The sequence below is a fragment of the Camelus bactrianus genome, chromosome 3 (assembly GCF_048773025.1).
Source record: "Camelus bactrianus isolate YW-2024 breed Bactrian camel chromosome 3, ASM4877302v1, whole genome shotgun sequence".
Classification (NCBI taxonomy): Eukaryota; Metazoa; Chordata; class Mammalia; order Artiodactyla; family Camelidae; genus Camelus; species Camelus bactrianus.
This window is the reverse complement of record NC_133541.1, coordinates 65,978,504-65,999,731: the sequence shown is the minus strand read 5'-3', so window position 1 is coordinate 65,999,731 and position 21,228 is coordinate 65,978,504. Positions and strand designations below refer to the sequence as shown.

The 21,228-nt window shown below is 35.9% G+C and overlaps 1 protein-coding gene across 16 annotated transcripts in view; it reads left to right on the top strand.

The window, feature by feature from the left end:
- The window catches only part of MCTP1 (multiple C2 and transmembrane domain containing 1), a 483,190-nt gene that overhangs the window by 235,040 nt on the left and 226,922 nt on the right, over positions 1 to 21,228 (top strand). For all 16 annotated transcript variants that reach the window (XM_074360364.1, XM_074360366.1, XM_074360368.1 and 13 more), the window contains exons 3-5: positions 7,798 to 7,940; positions 15,969 to 16,048; positions 20,446 to 20,557. In XM_074360364.1, the coding sequence (XP_074216465.1) occupies positions 7,798 to 7,940; positions 15,969 to 16,048; positions 20,446 to 20,557 (335 nt within the window). The remainder of the gene's footprint in view (positions 1 to 7,797; positions 7,941 to 15,968; positions 16,049 to 20,445; positions 20,558 to 21,228) is intronic.

Sequence of the window (21,228 nt, the reverse complement as noted above, 5' to 3'; positions counted from 1 at the left end):
TAAATAGATTTTAGAAATATCCCTGGGGGACACTAATAAAAGGAATATCTTCTGACTTTCAGCAGCGTTCTGTTGAGAGTTGCAGAAATTGAAATATTGCTACTCAGGTTTCACTGGTTTTCCACAGAAGGTTAAACTTTGTTTTCCCAGAACCTTAATGATACTTTCCCTGGTACACATGATCAACAAATGATGCTCTGCCCCATTTTTAAAAAGTGCATTCATTAGTTACCCCCAAAGAAGAAAAGTATAATAAATTTAGAAATGTTTTATTCAAACTGATTCATAAAACTGGTCTTGGTGTTTGACACAGTCATGTTTAATTTCCTGAAAAATTCATATATGTGGAATGACTTGTTCTCCCTCAAGGGCATGGAAGTGAAATCTTATCAGAGATCCTTGACTCTCCTTAGAGAAATTTGAGGAATCCTCTCATTTTAAAGGTTAAAAAACTGTAGATAAGAGCAGTCAAATGACTTTTCTAAGACTGCACTGCATATAAGAAGCAAAGCTGACTCTGGTCGATATTCTTTCCACCACAGAAACACAGTGAGCAGTGTCACAGAATCCACAAAGAGGAAATTTCATCCAGTGAAGTTAACAACCCTCAGTGTGACCACAGATGGAAGGGGCTGCAGTCTAAGGAAGGGCCACTGAAACTGGTGGTTACTTACTGGTGACAATCAAGGAAACAATCTCAGAGTAGTACTGGGCTGGCCAGGAGATAGAGGATTGAGGAGAGTATAGATATTTGGGGTAGAGTTTTTGAATATTCTGATTTTTTTTTAAATAGGAAAGTTAAAGTACTTACAAATTTTTAAAAAATTTATAGATTTTGTTTGGTTAGGATGACTGGATACACATAGTAACATATTCCAGAGGAATCCCAGGGAAAACTGTTTCTCTTTGGGTAAAAAACATGTTTAAATGATGAGGAGTAGACGGTGTCCCTCCAGAGTCGATGCATTGATCCCTGGTCACAGAGGGACTCCTGGGGGCAGGAGGAGCAGAGCCCTTTGGAAAGGATGACAAATGACATTCACAGCACTCTCTGTTATGGTTGCTCCTATGCCAGAGATTATTATACAATGAATATTCAAAAATTAATATTTTTCTAAATCAGTGTGAAAAAATTATAAGTAACCACCACCCTTCAATATTTTAGTCTACCTAAACTTCCAGAAGTTACCAGGAAATTGCATGTCGATACACCTGTAATTTATGCCACATGTGGAGGGGAGCTAGAATGAGCCAGATTTATCCCACATACAACATGTATCATTTTTTTTTCTAACCTATCCAGAAGTTTGCATTTACAAGAGAAAAATAAGCCAAAAAATTACTCATAAAAAGCAAGAGTCTATTCCTGTCATTTATACCTTCTGTATATCATGTGTAAGAAATTTACATAGTTCAGGCCTATACTGCATTTTATCACAGAACTGGTTTTCATTCATCTCTGTGTTGTACCATGGCAACTTCAGTAACCAGCAATTTAAAAATCACTGGAATATTCATATTCCTCATTATGGAAAAAGTGTTTACTTTTATTTGATAACATTAAGGTATATATGATTATCAACTTTCTGCATTTGAATTTTAATATACTTAGTTATTTGGTCATATGTAATATTTCCACTGTGGGGCATTACAAATCTCAAAAAATAAGAAATGAGGAAGGAATGAGAGAGCTTAAAGAATAATTTTAATGTATAAATTAGGTACCTGTTTTGAAGATTTTTAAATCATTAGTGAAAATAAATTTATACAAAGATATAATCTGTTGCTCTGAGTACTTTCAGCTTCACTATTTTTACAGGCCTCTTTCAAGTGTGAGGGAACCTATTGTAGAACAAACATTTTCCCTGCTGTATTTGGTCAACAAAAGTAGCTAGCTTTAAATATCTGTAGAAAGGCTGGACACCTTTAGGAAGACCTGCCCTAAATTTGAATTGTTTTTAACTGTTCACACTTAATACTTACAGTCGCTTCTCTTTTTTTCTTCCGTTGTCTTTTTTTCTTCTTTCTCTTCATCTTCCTCCTTCTCCATCTCTTTCTCCTACTCGGAATACAAAGACTGAGTTTTCATTTGGTGTTGTTTTTGATTAGGAGTTTGCATTATTGAATAATTATAGGTTCCTGCAACAGGAGTAGCTGTTTCTCTTTTATTACAGACTAGGTTTGGGATAAGATTGATTTAAACTTGTTAACCAGGAGGCTCATGTATTCTAAAAAGGAAAAACGAGAGACTCATTATTAGATGGCTGTTTACATTTTAAATTGCTTTAGTAGTTTTAAGAAAAGAAAGTCTGCCATCTTGTGTACGCTGTGTTTATTGCTGCACAGAAAGGGACCCATTCAGACAAAGTTTAGTTCTGTGTTGGACTTAAATTACATTAAAGGCTAAATAATTACACAAAATATTGACAAGCTCATAGATGTCCCAACTCCAAAAAAAGGAACAAAACACAACAAAAAACAAAACATAGCATTCGAGACATATTTTTCTTCACTGCATTAGGAAACATACAAACCATCTAATTCCTCTTTTTTAGACAACTTGATCCTAGGGTTCAGAAATATACAGTTAAAATACCCTAGGTCTAAAATACTCTTGAGTTTTTAAAGCATAGAATAAAATAATAATGTTTTGCAATAAATTCTGAAGTTAATGTTATATGATAAAATGAATATGTGAACGGTTGCTCTTGAAGATGGTATTAATAATAATAAAATGAATTTTATTTTAGGGCTAACACTTCCTAGTTTCTTGTCCCATATTTCTTTGACCTGTTTCCATTTTATTATCACCATTTAAAAAAATGTTGTAATGAGGGTCACAGTCCAGCTAATAATAATAAAGTTCAAGTTGCTAGAAAATGCCTGAGAACTGCGGTGTGCAGTAGTGAAGCCTTAACTTTGAGGAGCAGAACAGGCCTTAGCAATGATTTGGTAAGTGTTGGTGCCACCTTGTGGTTGAATGAAATATTATAACAAAACAGCGCCACGTGAATTTAATTTTGAGTTTTTTGAATCAACAAACTAAATCTTGTTTTTCTTGTTTAGTATGTTGACTCAAGGTTAACCACAAGTTAGTGACTTAGATTTCCTGGGAATTTTATTGTAATCAGATGATTTGAGTTCACCGGAAAGTCTGTTAAAAAAAAAAGAACCTCCAAAACATGTGAAACTTCCTCATCTATGAAATATAAGGTAGCTTTCCCCAAAGGGGGAATCAGGGATTCTTAGTCCTGAAAAATACACTTGAAAAAGTAGGCTCTCATAAAGAAGACTGAAATAATTCCATTTGCAGCAACATGAGTGAACTTAGAGATTATCATATTAAGTCAAATAAGTCAGACAGAGAAAGGCAAATATCATATGATATCACTTATATGTGGAATCTTAAAAAAATGATATAAACCAGAAATAAACTCATGAACATAGAAAACAAATTATGATTACCAAAAGGGAAATGGTGGGGAAGGGATAAATTAGGAGTTTCGGATTAACAGATATACATTATTATATATAAAGTAGATAAACAAGGACCTACTGTATAGCACAGGGAGCTATATTCAATTTCTTGTAACAACATATAACAGAAATAATCAGAAAAGAAAAAATACATGTATGTGTAACTGAATCACTTTGCTGTACACCTGAAACTAACATTGTAAACCAACTACACTTCAATAAAAAATAGAATTTTTAAAAAGTAAGCTCTATGGTCAAAGGAGCCTAGTAAATGTCACCCCTAGTGGCATTACCCCTAGTAAATGTCGTATCCCTCTGGAAAGTCACAGGGCACATTCTCTTATTTAAAAGTTACAGGAAATTAATCCATTTAATTTTGTTTTAAATGAGCATTTTCCAAATATTCCTGACCACAGAATTCCTTTTTAGAAAACAAATAATACCTATTAACATCACCAGCTAATAAATCTGGGAAAACACTTTCAAATACAGAAGGTGACAGCATTCAATACAAATATTTTACTGAACCTAAATTTGAAAAAACGATGTCTCCCATTCTCCATGTAGGAATCATGGCCTGAAGGTCTTGAACTAGTGAGGACTCTAAGTCACTAAAAGTCCCCTAAGCTACAGTTAATGTAACTAGTTTAAAAAAAAAAAAAAAGACCTAGCGGATCACCCAGCAGTATTGTAAGAACCGACTGAACCTGTCTCCAAGGGGATTTTGATAGTTAACGTACAGCAACGTACAGCAGTTGAGGAAAATGTTTCTGAAAATGGGCAAGAAACAGACTGCTTCTCAGAAAGGTTTACTTCTGAGTACACTGGCTTCTGTGCTGAACCGGAACTTATGTCCTTTGTTCACATAATAGTTACATTAAATCATGTGAGATGCTAGTATCAATAACTATTCAGAAACATAAGGCTGAGGTTCTTGAAACCACTTTTCTTGTAAAAAGGCTTATTCATAATTTTTTTGGAGCAAAGAGATAGAAGCTCAGTATACCTTGCAGTGGGTGAATGGTGTGTGATGATAACCAGGAAAAGCATTAACTGGACTAGTGTCCAGATTTGGGTTTTAGTCTGCCCTGAAGCCAGCTTCACCTTTCCTGGTTTTCTTATCTGAAAAATAGAGGTAATAGTTAAACTCACAGAGCCCTTAGGGTGATTAAAACAAATAATAAATGTAAGAGTTTTATAGACCACAATGTTACTTACCAGTATTGGTATTACGTACAGTATCTAGATGATGAATGAACATCTTTATATAGTAATTCTATGATGCTGTTTTAGAGTTAAAGGAGGAAAATAGGGATGTCCAGGTTTCTTAAAAAGCTGAGTCAAAGAAACCCTGAACTTGGTGTCTAAAGCCTAAATGTGCTTTTCATCCTGTTACTTACTGGCTTATGTGACTTGGTGCAAGTCACACTGAATCTCAGATTGTTTCCCATAGTATGGGAATGATAATAATGGGGAAACTATGTGTTGATAATGTATGCTTGTACCAACTTCACAGGGTCATTATGGGGATGGGGACGTATGTAATAGTACTCTGTATGCTGTCAGTTCATCTCCTCGTCTATTGAACATACACTGAGAGTGCCTGCTCTACCCCAGACACCGTGCCATCTGCTGGGGCAGAGTCCTGCCGTCACTGGGGTTACAGCCAATGGGAAAATTCATACAGTCAACAGGTAGACATACAAATTAACCTCTCAGTAGCGTAATGATTAGTACCATTAAGCAAAAGAGCACATGCCCAGAGCAAATAACAAAGAGACCTATTCAGATTGGGATGTTGAAGAGGGCATCCCTGAGCAAATTATGTATAAACTAAGACCTCAGAGATGATAATAAGTGTCAGCCAGGCAAACAGGGAAGAGAATGAGAAGGAGGGGCTTTTCAAGCAGAGAGGCTAGCTGGAATATGTAAAGACTGGAAGCAGAAAAGAACTTCTAGGAACAGGACAGCTGGAACAGAGCAAGGGGCCAAAAATGAAGTTGGAGAAATGACAAGTTCTGTATACCACATTAAAGATTCTCGGTTTTATCGTAGGTGGAGTTGAAAGGTGTTGATATGTGTTAAGTAAAGAAGGAGGAAGGTTACATTTGCATTTTTAAAAAGTCAGTCTGGCTGCCGGATAGAGAATGAATGGAGGAGTACGCAGATGTGGGGAGCCCAGTTAGGAAGCTATGACTACGGTAGCACAGCAAAGAAGTCATGGTAGCTTAACTGGAGTGGAGACAGAGAAGATAGATCCATGGTGTGTTTTGGAGGAGAATTCATCAGACTTGGTGGTGTCCTGGATTCAAAGCATGGAGAAGGAGGTATGGAGGGTAATTTCTAGGTGTCTTTCTTGAGGAACTGCCAAATAATGAAGACTTGAACCGACTTGACAAAACCTGAGGGAGGAGTGGGCTTAGCTGGAGAGAGGATCAAGGCTTATGGTAGTGTTAACGGGATGTCTATTAGGTATCCACGTGGAGGTGACAAAAATCAACAGGAATAGAGGTCTACTGCCCACATCATTAGATATGAAGTGATTCAATTATTCACCAAATGTTCATTGAGGAGCAAAAATATGTCTGAATTGGTCCTAAATGCTGGAGGTCTAAAAAACAGTGACATGGCTCTGCTCTTACAGTTGATTATATTTTAGCAGGTGGTAGCAGTTGCATAGATGATTTTCAAAATCAAAGACAGTTGCTTGATCTAGGGCGTGACTGAGAAAATTCAAATGGGTACATGGATGTTAATATCCCTGAAGTTATGTTCTGTAACACTTCTAATCCCCTGGGTGTCCAGCCCATAGCTGGGAATCACTGTTTTTAAAAAAAAGCCATTTTAACTCATAAACATTTTGGTTGCACTGACTCCCTTAAAGAATCCATTATAACAAGTTACCAGGTAATAGCCTGCATTGACATTTATAAGTTTTTTTTAAAGCTTGTCTTCTTGTGATGAAATCAAGCTGAAGTGGGAGTTTCACAGCAGGAAATTGGAATCGTTACTTTATTAGAACCAGGTCTATACATATGAAAATAAGGTCTTACATTTATTAGGAGAATGTAGAGAGTTTTGAGAAAGTCTCCAAATGATTAAATAAGAAAAGTCAAATCCTATCAGGCAGTCTTTATATTTAGCACAGATATTTGTGTGTCGTGGAGGTGACTGGAGTATAGAGGAGAAATATAGTGAGTTTAAGTGTATCAGCCTCATAATAATATTTATATGGTGCTTTACCATTTTCTGAGCCCCACTCATATTTTTCTTTAAATCATGTAGACCATACTTATCAACTATAGTTTCAGATTGGACAAAACAGAAAGAATTAAATAAAATTTTATTTTAAGGGGGTCAGGCCTTGTATAAAGAATTATTTCCTGAGGCTGAAGATTGTCACACACTGGAATGATTTACCTGGGGATGTCCCTGATTTACCTTCCCTAGGAATCCTTAATGACAGCGTAGACTCATTAGATCAAGATTGGTCTCATTCATCAGTCAGAATGAGAAATGGTACAATATATATGAAGGTATGGAAAGGCCCTTCCCTCTTGCAGTTGCAGTTAAAAAAAAAAAAAAAAGCACGGGTATTATAGTTAAACAGCCTTGGTTGGAATCCGAACACCATCTCTTGCTAGCCGTGTTCCCGTGAGCAACTTATTTGACGTCTCTTACAGCCTTTATCATCGTAGGGAATGTAGGAGGTATTAAGGGATAATATGAAGTATCCAGATTATTTAATAAACGTTTGTCCCCTTCCCCCAGTGCCTTCCTCTGAGACTTCCATCCTCCCCTAACATTCTAAAATTGAAATTTCTGAACAAGAGAGAATATGGGACCGAGGATGAAATTGAAGCCCAATTTGAGACTCACCTTTCCCTAAACCCGTTAAACCCATTAGATTAGTATAAATCTTTAGCAGCATATATAAGTCTAAAACTAGTTAACTCAGCTGAAATCATGGATCATCCTTTTTATAGTTGACCAGATGAAATGTCAAATTTATCACTATTGTTTACAACATAAGTTAAATTTACATACTCAGCATGCAGTAGAGTTTGTAAACACCAGAACAGGGTTACAGTATTAAAATCAGAAGATATAATAATAATGACAATAACAGTAATATTATTATTTACTGTCACTTCAATATTTAAGGGAAAATTTAGGAAAAAGCACTTAATCTTTATTTTCCCATGTGATAAGCTTTATTTAAATTTTATTCTTTTAAGTACTTCCTGACATTTAGATGAGCTGTTTTCTTGCTTCCATTGAAAGACATGATTAACGTGGATCGATCTGAATCTCTAACAGGAACAAGTGATCCATACGTGAAGTTTAAAATTGGAAGAAAAGAAGTTTTTAGAAGTAAAATAATACACAAGAACCTAAATCCTGTGTGGGAGGAGAAAACCTGCATTCTGGTTGATCATCTTAGGGAGCCATTGTATATAAAGGTGAGCCATTTACTTGTCTTTCCCTAATGTAATCTGATATAGAAATCCTGTTTAGTGGTATTATATTACGTCTCTCTATCTGATGAGATTGTTCATCAGAGATCTGTTCTGCTACGGACAGCTGTCATCTGCTGGTGATGTGAGAGGAATGGGCTCCAGGCGAGGGAGAGCTGGTGGGAACGTTTTCCTTCGGGAAAACTTGTCATTCAGGAGGATTATAAAGTCCATCTCCTCCTGCTTAGGTCAGTTAACTAATTTAGTGCACGTTGGGAACATATAAAAACGAAAACAAGTCTCCACATAGAAAACAAACTGTGGTTACCAGAGGGGAAGGGGTGGGATAGATTAGGAGTTTGGAGTTAACAGATACACATTTCTGTGTATAAAATAGATAAACAACAAGAATCTACTGTATAGCACAGGGAACCATATTCAATTTATTGTAATGAGCTGCAATGGAAAAGAATCTGAAAAATATATATGTATGTATGTATATATATAACTGAATTGCTTTGCTGTAGGCCTGAAACTAACGTTGTAAATCAACTACACTTCAATAGAAAATAAGGGGAAAAAAAATCCGTGTAATCTAGCAAGATGAAACACTTACACAGAACACAGCCTTTGTGTTTTCAGATTTTACCAGGGGGTCTGCCATTCCTCTTTGCAAGCAAAATGCTTTACTGGGAAGGTGAGGAGGGAAAGATACCAGAGGGAAAAAAATACCTGCCTCTATTATGTTACCAAAGATGGAAAAAAAAAAAGGAGTATTTCTTCTTAGTTCATGTAGTTTTTGTTTTTTTTTTTAAAGAAAAAGAGGAAGAAGAACTTATGGAAGGAGTTAACCTTAATTCCTTGTTTTGCTTTCAAACTTGACTTCTGTTTAATTCGTATCTCTAGATACCTATTTTCTTTTTGGCTCCTGTGTTCTGACTATCCATTCAGTGACCAAACCTTTTTCTCCTTTTACCACATCGCATGCCCTGCCTTTTCTCTAAGTTGTCACAACTGGCATATGAGCCCCAAATCTCACATGATCACTCTTTAAGCAACCTCTGGGCATCCTCCTTCCTCTCAGATCTTCATTTGTGTTGCTTCTAGTTGTTTTCTCCATAGAAAGGAAAATATAATCAAGATATTATTAAAATCATAGCAGGGCAGTTTATAAAATCGATGAAGAGAATCTCCTAAGCATTTAGTGGGTAAGTTTCTAGAGGTCATATGGAGAAAAGAGACCTGTATTTGCATTAAGTTATTTCAAATGGACATTGGCTAAAGGAAATCAGTTAACGAGAATTAGTGGACTATCTTATAATGCACAATGTGTGACGACCCAGTATTACAGATGTGAGAGATCCACAGCCAACCCTCCCCCCACCAAAGGGAAGACCTCGGAGTCAGAGATGTTTCTCCCCTGCTCCTCACCTCTAGAGAGAAAGAAATATCTACATGAGAAAAAAAGGAAGCATCTTCATAATAAAGAACTGAGATAAGGAATAAAAAAGAAATTTAAAAAAAACAAGTTGGATGGAAGTTTTACTTCTACAGAGGTTTAGATGTGAGTTAGAGCAGGTGAGTCTCCAGGAATGGCTTGGAAAGGAATGCTGGGATCTCATTTCATGTCCCTTAAGAGACAAGTTACGGAAGAAGAGAGTTTCTTTTTAATTGCTTTTGCTGTGGATCTGTTTCTTTAACGAGGTAGTAGTCTGTGACAGAACCATGTGGATCTCCAGTCTTTAAAAGGGTTCAAATGAACATCCCAATATTACACAGATACATTAGATCATGGTTGTGTCCTTCTACCGTTCTCTCATTTTCAAGCTTGAGAATTCATCTCTGTAGAAATCCAGATATTGAATGTGTATTTCAAAAGGAGTATCATAATAGGCTCAAAAGCAAACAAAACTCTGAAGTACAGAGAAAACAAATGGTGACAAAAAATTTTTGTTTGGCTTTGAGAGAGCAACGGTATATACACATATATACTGAAAATGGAGACAGTGACCCTGGTTAGTGACATTCTGGGAGCAAAGAAGCTTGGAGAGAAAACTCAAGTGTTGTTTTGTTTTTGGTTTTGGTTTTTTACCACTTTGAGTTTCTAAAGTACAACATTATATGGCCACAACTTAATATAGAAGATATATAGTGAATTGCAAAAGATTTGATGCTTTTTTTTTCCCATTTCTACATAAGAAAAAATAAGTTAAACAGAAATCACACTGGCCTCTCAAACACTGGTTCAATCAGAAAGTAACAATATTTCTGTGTGATATTTTATACTTTTTAATATACATTGATATTTGTCATTTGATTTTCATTTTCTGTACAATGCGTAGGGTTTTTTTTTTTTTGAAAAGAAGTGTCTAATGTTCAGCTTTGCTTTCTCCATGTTTTGTGTTATCCACTTTTGCCTAACCTTGGAATGCACAGAAATCTAAATCAAATACATTGGTGGAAATGATATTTTAACTAGAATTTCATGCATTATTTTTATTGTCTCTACACAACCGTGTGTGATTGACTTCTATATGGTGCCCACATTGTCTGTGATGAGAGATTAATTTTGCTTGAAAGATTTCTTAGAGACCAACAGATTCTGTAGTGACAGGTAATATGAAAATGCATCCATGAACTTGATGGTTAGAAAATATTGTCTTCAACTCTCCTAGCTGTAGTTAAGGGAAAAAGAAGTCCACGTGCACACTGTAATCTGATTTCTATCACTGTGAAGATTACCAAGGGAAACAAAATTCAGTTCTAAACTAAGGTTATAAAATCACACTAAAGTTACAGTACTTGTACCATTTCTAGTAAGAACAAAATTTTAAAAAAATCTTGGAACTGTCATTTTAAAATCCTATGGACAAAATAAATAAATACATTTTCCAGTTGGTTGGAATTCATATAGTTTTTAATTTTAATAAAAAAGAGAATATTCCTTCAATACTGAATGACTTCACAGTAAGGGCAGGTGAAAACAAGGCTGTAGGAATGGACTTGAAAAATATTTGTCATAGAGTAGCAGTCGAATGTGGGAGTTAAAATGCAGTGCTTTTAATTGAGACAAGAGCCACTGGAGCCTACTCTGTATCCACGGGGATGCTCCAACATGCATCTTAAATAATGGGATAAATTCAGCATCCGTTTCAGTTGAATTAAATTCAGATTCTCCAGTGTAATTTCACTGTCACTATTATTCCAGGTATACAGTGAAACCCCAGAATTACAGTGGAAGAGGTAGAAGTAATATGAATGGGGAAATGTAATCTTTTGGGGGGGGTAATTAGGTTTGTTTACTTATTTATGTATGGATGGATGTTTGGAGGTGCTGGGGATTGAACCCAGGACCTTGTGCATGCTAAGCACATGCTCTGCCACTGAGCTATACCCTTCCTCCCTGAATGAAGAAGTGTAAATGGTTGCTTCGTTAGCCTAATCATGAGCAAGAGATTTGCATATTAAGTTGGAGTGCTCTAATAAATAATAGAAAGATTTAGATAACTAGGAAAATTATTCTATTTGGAGCCATAGTACTGTTTCTAAGATTGTCACTTTAACAAAACTGACAGTTTCTTAAATAACTCATATCTATCCAAGCTTAAGATTTAAAATTGTGAAGGTACTTTCAGTGTAGGTCAAGCTAAGGACCATGTTATTGCCCTATCCAAAAGTATTTCTCAGTAGGTTTTAAGGGCCCTAAAAGAATGTCATAGACCAATGACCCTCAGCCTTGGCTGTACATTAGAATTATCCATGAAGTTTTAAAGAATCTAGATATACAACTCTCTCCTCCAAGAATTCTGATTCAGAACTTCTGAGTTGGAGTCCAGGCTTCTATATTTTTAAAACACATAAGGTTATTCTCATGCACTGCTTGGGTAGGGAGACATTTTTCCAGACACTTAAATGCAAACAACTGAATAGTTGGAATGGAAATATTTTTGCCACATAAACCACAGAGCACCCAAACAAAATTATTGCAAAGTTAGAAGATGTTTGTATCATCTTACATGTTTTGTCTTGCATGGTTCAAAAATATTTCCTAAATGAATAAATCGAGGATCTCAACTGTTTTAGACAAGAAAACAAAAAGGGAAGTAAAACAAAGAAACAAAAAAGCCTGGCTGAACTTGCTTTTTGTTTATGGACAAAGACCATGTGATGTTATTGAGTCTTGGGAAGTTGGAATTTGCAGTCATAGCTTCATCATCATAATAACTACCATTTATTGAGCGCTGAGCTAAGTGCCAGGCCTGCATTATCTCACGTAATCCTTACAATAACCCTACACCTAACTGCTCTCATCTCCATTTTGCAGGTGAATGGGGCTCAGAGAGGTTATGAGTGTGCTTAAGTCCACCCAGCAATTAAGCAACCCAGTTTCTATTTTCAATTAAGGGTGACTAATTGCAATGGCCACAGTTAGGCTTTGTTTTATTTTGTTTGTTTTATAGTATCAATTCCATGACTTAGAGTTTAATTACTCTTTTATGGTGAAGTGGTTATTTTGAAGCTGTCTGGATACGAAAATGAGTCACGGACATACTTGCTGAGTAGAATCTTGTATCTTGGGTCGTATTATATAATCTGGTTACCTCTCCACTTCCCATTCCCATTATGCCTCCTTGTTTAACTCACATGCCACCCTCTCTCATTATCCTCCTGAGCATCTTATATAAAACAACTGTCCCCATCTCCCCCATACCCTGAGATATTTTTCTCTAATGGCACTTACCAGTACCTAACATGCTTTTGTTTATTGTCTGCATCCCCCAATATGTGAGCCCCAAGAAATCAAAGACTTTATTTTGTTTATTGCTGTATTTCCAGACCCTTGAATGTTATTTGGTACATTGCAGGTGCTCACCAATGTTTTTGGAGTAAATGGATGAAAAAGTACCTGAATCATTTGAACTGCTAGATAAAAACTCCCCTGAAGTCATAATTACCTATGAGCATTTCATTCATTTGAGCCAACAGATTCCCCATTCATGTTGAAGCCAGTATGAGTTGAGTTTTCTGTTACTTGCACCCAAAAGCGTTTAAACTGATGCATTCCCTCATGCAGTTTTCTTGATAAACAATTGAATCAAGATACTCAATAAACTCGATTAGAATAAAACATTTGTGTTCTAAACTCACTTGAGAATGAAGTGATGTGTTACCGAGTCCCAAGCAACTTCTATCTAATGTTAACCTCATGTTTCCAACTTGTGGAGCAGACGGTCTGTGAAAGCCAGGATCTCTTCTGAATTGTTCATATTTGAATTCCCAGTGCTTTTCCCAGAGTGGGCGCCCAAGTTATACTTGTTCAGTTTAAATATGCTCAATATGTTCGACTTAAATATGTGTCTGAAATCCATTACAAGATTTGAATCTGACCTCTTTGTAGCCCTGGGATTTAGGAGCAAGTTACATAAATATTTTGAGCATTGGATTCCTTATCCAAAAAATAGAAACAATACTTTGTTCACTGAGTTGTGTAAGAATGAAATTTTAAAATCTAGACAATGTGTTTAACCCAGTGCCTAACATAGCGTAAATGGTGAGTAAACATTAATCAGCATTAACTGTGCTCTGTAGTGTAGTGAGAGTACCTTTTCCTATTTGATCTCTCTTCTCTGCTCCATGTTCTGGTGCTTCACCTAGGGCAGTGCTCCCTCTGACAAATAGTTTATAGAGCTTGAAACCAAATTGCATAGCTAATAATTTAATTAATGAGTGGATTCTGATGTTTCCATTCTTTCCCATTTTTATGCCCTGGCTGATAAATAGGAATTGAAAACCAAAATAAACACCTAGCATTAACACGGTAGGAAAGACTCGCCATGAAAATACAGAGTTTGAACATTGACTGACCAGTTGGGCTATCTACTACTCATTTCACTGGATTCGCAGTTCTCCACTTCCTAGATGTGGATGTACCTCAGGTATTATGTCACTCTAGTCTCCCCAATATTTCAGGTCTTCAGCTGATACAATTAGAAGAGATTACACAAGAAAAGTTTCTCTAATTTTGGTGTAAATTTTACATTGTGAAGTACCTTGCTGCAGCCATTTACAAAAACTGAGCTGTCAGTCAGTTGCATACGATGTGCATTATATCCATGTGCTGTGTCACTGAGCCGATGACTAAAGCTCAGAAGTGTAAGTGATCAAGGAGAATATTTATTGCAGGACTGCTGTGCTTTCTACAACAAATGTACTCCTGAAAGGTTGTATGTAAATCAAATGACTAGAAATGGAATACTTTAAAAGGCATTAGAGGAGTTGATAACTTAAATCAATCCCTTAGGACTCTTCAAATTTAAGAATCCTTTTGTAATGCAAAGTATTTATATTTTTTTGTTTAAATATCAATTTTTTTATATATTAAGTTTGTTTAAATTGAAGTACACCCGTACTAGAGAAAAGAAAAAAGAAAAAACAGTAACTGATGTGAGGCTTCTGTACATATTACTCCCTCTACTCAGAGCTTTCTGACTGTTGTGCCAGGAATTGGGCTGAGCTATGGGTTTTCTCAGCCAAATGGATTCGCACAGCCTGGAGAGTCCATTGGTCTGGGTCCTCCATTCAAGAGAGACTTGGCTGTTTATGCTCATATATTCCAGTGTGCAGGGCAAAGATTTTCTGTTTGGAAAGGTCTAGTACATAGCTCTAAACGTCATCTAGTAGCATTTATTTCCATCTTAAAAGCTTTTCCTGATCTCCAATGTAATTTTTTTCCTTCCATCCCCTGTTCTTTTCTTTACAGCACAACACTTATCAAAATTTGTAATTATATCACCTGTGCACTTCCTTGTTTAACATCTGTTTAACTCAATGTGTAGCACATTGTCTGGCACATAATAAGTACTTAATCAATATTGGCTTAGGGAATAAATGAGTAAGAAAATGTGTTTAAATGGGTGGAAATTAGCCAACTTCCAATTAGGTTGAGTTCTCTGGAAATGGCGCCATCTGACCTAGCTCCGAGCTCTCCAGCCTCCTTCTACTCTCCATCTTTCTCGGTCTGCTGCAGCCACGCTGGCTGCTGGCTGATCCTTGAACATGCTAGTCATGTGCTGTTTCCTCCACCTGAGCCCTCTTCCCACTCTAGTGGCTCAGTCCTTCTCGTCAATGCAGTTTCTACACAAACACACTTCCTCCCGGAGGCCTCCCTGGACTCTCAATATAAAATATCAGCTCCCTTGGACTTTAGTCTCCGTAGTGCTCCTCACTGAACAGTAGATATCTATTTGGATTTTTATGGACTGTTATCAGCCAGTAAACGTAGGGTCCAAAAGGTCAAGGACATCGCCTGTCTTAGTCCTCATCGTATGAATGAGAACCATGGAGAGCACAAAGAAGAGAAATTTCGTTTGACAGAGGAAAGAAATATGTTCTCTCTCTTTTTCTTTCTGTGTTGTTGTTAGTCACATTCAGATTATCCCCTAACCATTGCTTGTGACAATAAAAACTTAATTTGGCCTTACTATAACTTTATAAAGTGCTTTTAATCATAATATTCTTAAAATTTGCTTATTTGTATGTTTAAAATGACATTGTCCTATAATATCAGAATATATCTTCAATGACCTGAAAACTATGAAGAAATTGGAATCATATCTTCATCACCTGTAGCTCAGTATGAAGTACACATTTGTTGGATTTTCTACCAATTCACTTTGCCTTCCAATAATGCTAATAGCCTTTCTGTAGTGAAGGGGAAATATTTTAAGACTGTGGTTCCCACATTTTTGATGATTTACTGTATTTTGTTTGATTTTGGCATTCATCTTCTTTAAAGTTCTATTTTATAGAAATCAATCATTTAAATTGCAAAATTAAATGTAATTTCCTTTGAATGTTTGGTAAGTCTGTAGTATTTCAAAAGACAAATTTTTTAAATTAAAAAAAATTTTAAAAATAAGTGTTAAGAAATTTTATTGATGACAGAGACAGCCAATATTTTATAATGAAGATGCTGTCATTTAAAGCTTATATTGGCATTATTTATGATAATGTCTCATTTCTTTGGCTCCTTAGGTATTTGACTATGATTTTGGACTACAGGATGACTTTATGGGCTCAGCCTTTCTGGATCTCACACAACTGGAGTTGAACAGGTAACTTCTGAACTGTTGTAATATCACTACCTGTTCTTATGAAGCTGGTCCTGTGTCACAGAAAATGTTGACAAATCTGGATTCTAATCGCTGTTATGTCATTTATGGTTGTGATAGCCAAACATCCCTCAAGTATATCTTTCTCATTTACCCACTGGAAATAAGAGCATCTTCTCTCGCTATTTCCTTCGACAACAACTATTCAACAGAAAAATTCTTAAGACACCTGCTCTATCCCCCGGACTGTGCTGAGCACCAGGAATCTAGACTGAAGTTGCATTCCTTGCTTTTGCATTACTGGTGTGGTTGTAGAGAGGCATAAAGAAGATTACACATGTTAATTAATCATCATTAGTAATTTAAGAATGAGGCCACCATATCGGAAATAAAACATGTACACTTTGCTTCAAATAGAGCAACACTCTTACCACTTGAGCCAAAGTAGAATCTAACTGAGATCATCAGTCATCCTGGGTTACCAGAGTGGCCTGAAAGTGGAGGCAAATACAGTGGAGGTTGTATTTACTCTGTTACCTTAGCTTATCATTGCTTGACTAGGTGTAAAGTAATGATTAGTTATAAATAAATTAGTATTACTAATATTAACCATTCCTTGCACCTAATTATGGACTTATATTTTTAAATGTATTTCAACACAGAAGCTAAGAATTGATTAATACTACAAGAAGAAACAAATTGGCTCTAACATGTCAAGCAGGGCTGGAATGGGTTGCACAGGTAGCTGTGAAATGTTCTTTGGTGGTTTCGAAGAGATGCTTTAGATGATCATGTCATATTCTGTGGCAGGAAGAGTGGAAAGCAGGGCAGCAGAGTAACAGGCCAGATCACTCCCTTCGATTTTAAATGTAGATGGAATATAAATAGTGGAACCCATATGTGTTATAGTCTGAGCACAGAGATTGGTCTTCCAACAGCCATTTATGCCTCAAACTGGACAAAAGAGCGGCCTTTTCTGTACTTCCTGTGTGTCCTTCATTCCAACCCAGAGTCTAGCACCAGCCTGACCTCGGGGTGATTGCTGGCTCCCCGCCTCCCCCTTGTCTGTAGGAAGCCCTGGATAGTGTTGCGTGTAGTCCGTCATGAGAACTGTGCTCCAGCTGGAGTCAACTCTGCCATCCTTCTGTGAAGACCACAGTTATTTTCTCTGCAGGCTCTGCACGAGGCTATGCAAATTGCTAGCCTGAATCACAGGGTCCCAATTTCTCTTTTTCTATTAGAGATATTAAAGATAGATTATTGGTGAAAAATAACTTTAAATGGAAAAAACATGAGATGGTTAAAAAAATGAAACAATTATATACAAGCATTTGGTGTTTATTTTGCCACATTACTTATTTTATATATTTAGCTAACTCTTCCCTCCCCTCAAAACTACATAAACATCAAATTACTACTTTTAAAAATCACAGGTCTGTGTATGCAATTACATTCTCTGTATAGAAATCAGTAGTCTCTGGGTGTAGACAGATGGCTAATAAGAGTATGTGTATAAACACTTAAGCCACTATATAGTGCATTAAGGTATGGGAAGAAAATAATAGATAAACATCATAAAGCAATTGCAAATATTCTTTAATCTTTATCATGTAATCACAAAAATGTAATGAAGTCTTCTATTAATTTCCATATGTAATTATTACTACAGGAAAAACAAACCAAATCAAATCGTAACCCATATAAACATATATGTGTGTGTATACATATGCCTATGTATATGTGTATATGTACAAATATATATAAACTATAGTGCCTAATGTGCATTTGTTAAAAGGAACAAGTTATTCCTATCAAACCATAATGGTTAGTTATATAACCAAATTCATATTGGAGCAATTTGCATCACAACTGTTATAACTTATGTACATTACCAGTCTGATAGGTTACTTATGTTTCAGTTAAAACCCCAACATCAAAAAACTCTTCATACTTTTTATAACATCATTCCTTGAATTGGTAAATTGAGCATCATGTGAAAGTTTCCTAGTGTTGTAAAAGCTTAGCATTGAAAAGTACCTGTGGTTCCCCAAATTATTTGGGGACCCTTGTAAATATATAGATTTCCAGACCCCCACCCCTGATCTACGGAACCAGAGTCATCATGGGTAGAGTTCAGGATTATGCACTTTTTTAAAGCTTCCCATTTGATCCTGAAATGCAGACAGGATTGAAGGTTTCTATTAGCACCAGCTTTCCTCATTGAGCCCATCTCTCCCCAGTACTAGAATCCAGCAGGATCATTTACTAAAAGTTAAGCTCCATGAAGACAATTATCTTTGGTCCTGACCACTGGTTTTCACCCAGAACCTAGTACAGTGTGTGGCATTTCATACATATTTAATACATGTTTTTGTGAATGAAATGAATAATTGATTGAACAAGCAAGTGAACATTCTTAATTTGCCAACATTTCAAGAGTCAAGTTTGGTGCTGAATGTTCCACAGTCCCACAGGTTTATGGAGGGCCTGAACCCCTATTTGTTCAGTATGGACAAAAGGTATTACCTATGCACTGTCCATCGAATGTATATTTTGCATTATGTTCTAGAAGTTATTGTGGGTAATGTTGAGTAATTCATAAATTCTTTCTCAGAGATACTCCTCTAATTCTGAAACCTTCCAAGTGTTGATCACTTCTTTTCAGTATTGGTTTCCTTGTATTTCTGACTCTAAAAATTATTTAGGCATAGGTTTAAATAGCTAAAAATAGAAGCATTATCTTAAACATTAGAAGTTATTTTGAATAACTATCCATTGTTTTTAAAGTATGTTTATAATGTATATCAGGCAAATTGTATTTTAGAGTTTCCTCTTCTCTCATTTGCTTACTCTAAATTATACTCTTGATTTTAAAAAAAATTTTTTAAAGAACTGAAAAGATGGTAGTGGTCAATAAATGACCATCATTTAATTCTTGGACTCAAATTTATAGAAAATAATTGCTATTGCATTCTGTGTGTTGAGAGATCATAGAGAAGGGCCTTGCAGGCTTCTCAGTACTGCTGTGCTTTCTTGGCCTTCCCAGCAACCCCGTGGCCTTTCTAGAACCCAATGAAGGACTGAAACTTATGTAGTGAATCCAAGTATACCCAACTGGCCCATGAGTTACTGGATAACTTAATGTATTTATCATATTTTAATAACAAAAATTGTACCTGGAAAGTAAAGGAAGATAAAATTACTTTTCTTTGAAAAAATAATAAATTGTTGACTTAAAATATATTTTGGCTTATTCACTTAATGACTGTCCAAAATATTTTTATTTTTATATATTTGTTTATTTATTTATTTATGAAGCATAATTGACAAAAAGTATTGGTTTCAGGTATACAATATTGTGGTTCAACATTTATATACATTACAAAATGATTTCAATAAGTCTAGTAGCCATCTGTCACCATAACAAGTTATTACAACATTGTTGACTATATTCTCTATGCTGTATATTAAATCCCCATGTATTTGTTTTATGACTGGAATTTTGTACCTCTTAATCCCCTTTATCTACTTAGTCCATCCCCCACAGCCCTCCATTCTGGCAACAAATAGGTTGTTCCCTGCATCTATGCGTCTGTTTTTGCTTTGTTTGTTCATTTGTTCTGTTTTTTAGATGCCACATATAAGTGAAATCATATGGTATTTTTTTTGTCAAATTTATTTCACTGAGCATAATACTCTCCAGGTCCATCCATATTGTTGCAAATGGCAAGATTTCATTCTTTTTTATGGCTCATATTCCTTTGTATATGTAGCCCACGTCTTCTTTATCTATTCATCTATCAATGGACAGTTTGTTTCCTTCCATATCTTGGCTATTGTAAATAATGCTGCAGTGAACATAGGGGTGCATGTATCTCTTCCAATTAGTGTTTTCATTTTCTTTGGATAGATACCCAGGAGTAGAATTCCTGTATCACATGGTAATTCTATCTTTAATTTTTTGAGGAAACTCCGTACCTTTTTCTGTAGTGGCTGCACCAATTTAAATTCCCACTAACAGTATACAAGGGTTCCTTTTATCCATAACCTCAGCAACACTTATTTGTTGCTTTTTTGATAATCACCATTTTGACAGGTGTGAGGTGGATACCTCATTGTAGTTTTGATTTGCATTTCCTTGATAGTGATTTTGAGCATCTTTTTATGTGTCTGTTGGCCATTTGCCTGGCTTCTTTAGAAAAATGTCTCCTCAGGTCCTCTGCTAATTTTTAAATCAAATTGCTTGTTTTTGATATTGAGCTCTTGAGTTCTTTATATATTATGGATAGTAAACCCTTATTAGATGTATCATTTCCAACTCTGTTTTCTCATCAGTAGGTTGCCTTTTGTTTTGTTGATGATTTCCTTCATGCTCAAAATCTTAATATTTTATATCATAGGCCCACAGATGTGACCTTAACACTGAAAGATCCCCATTATCCTGACCATGACCTTGGAATCATTTTGCTCTCAGTTGTCCTTACACCTAAAGAAGGAGAACACAGGGATGTGGTAAGTTCCCCCACAGCCTAGTAGTAGCTTTCTTGCTCTCACTTGTTTGAATGTCCTGAACCTTCTTTGAACCCAGAGGTAATATTAAAGAGAAGCAGCATAAGAAAATCTGACCTGTTCTTTGTTTCTGTGAGTATCCTTGGTATCGCTAGTCCAGGTGAACTGCATCTTTTGCATTCACATTTCCTATTCTATTCTCCATATCACAGCCGCTTGTTGTAAATAAGGGACACATGTGCATCTTTTGTCATAATTTTATTTTCCAATTTCAGACATGTTATATTGTAGCAAATGGTAGTATTTATTCAGGGATTACATTTATTAGTGAATTGAATATTGGAAATTCCACACTGAGGTATCCAGACCCTACTATTTTGATTGTATTATCAGATGTACCATGACAAAGGAAATAAGTAGAAATTATAATAGAGTTTCTGCTTTCTGCTATTTGTCTGATGAATGATAAGTGAGTACTTTTCATCTTCTGGCTGGGCTTCCTCATTAGTGTTCCGCTTTTTCCAGCCCTGGCTGTCTGTACTTCCTTGTACATCATGCTGCTGTGAGAAACTGACAAGGAATACAGAGGAGTCACTTACTCCAGCTCTGTTGAAGTGACATTAAAAAACATCAGGTTTAATCTGCATCGATATGCCTGCCAGTGTACATTCTGC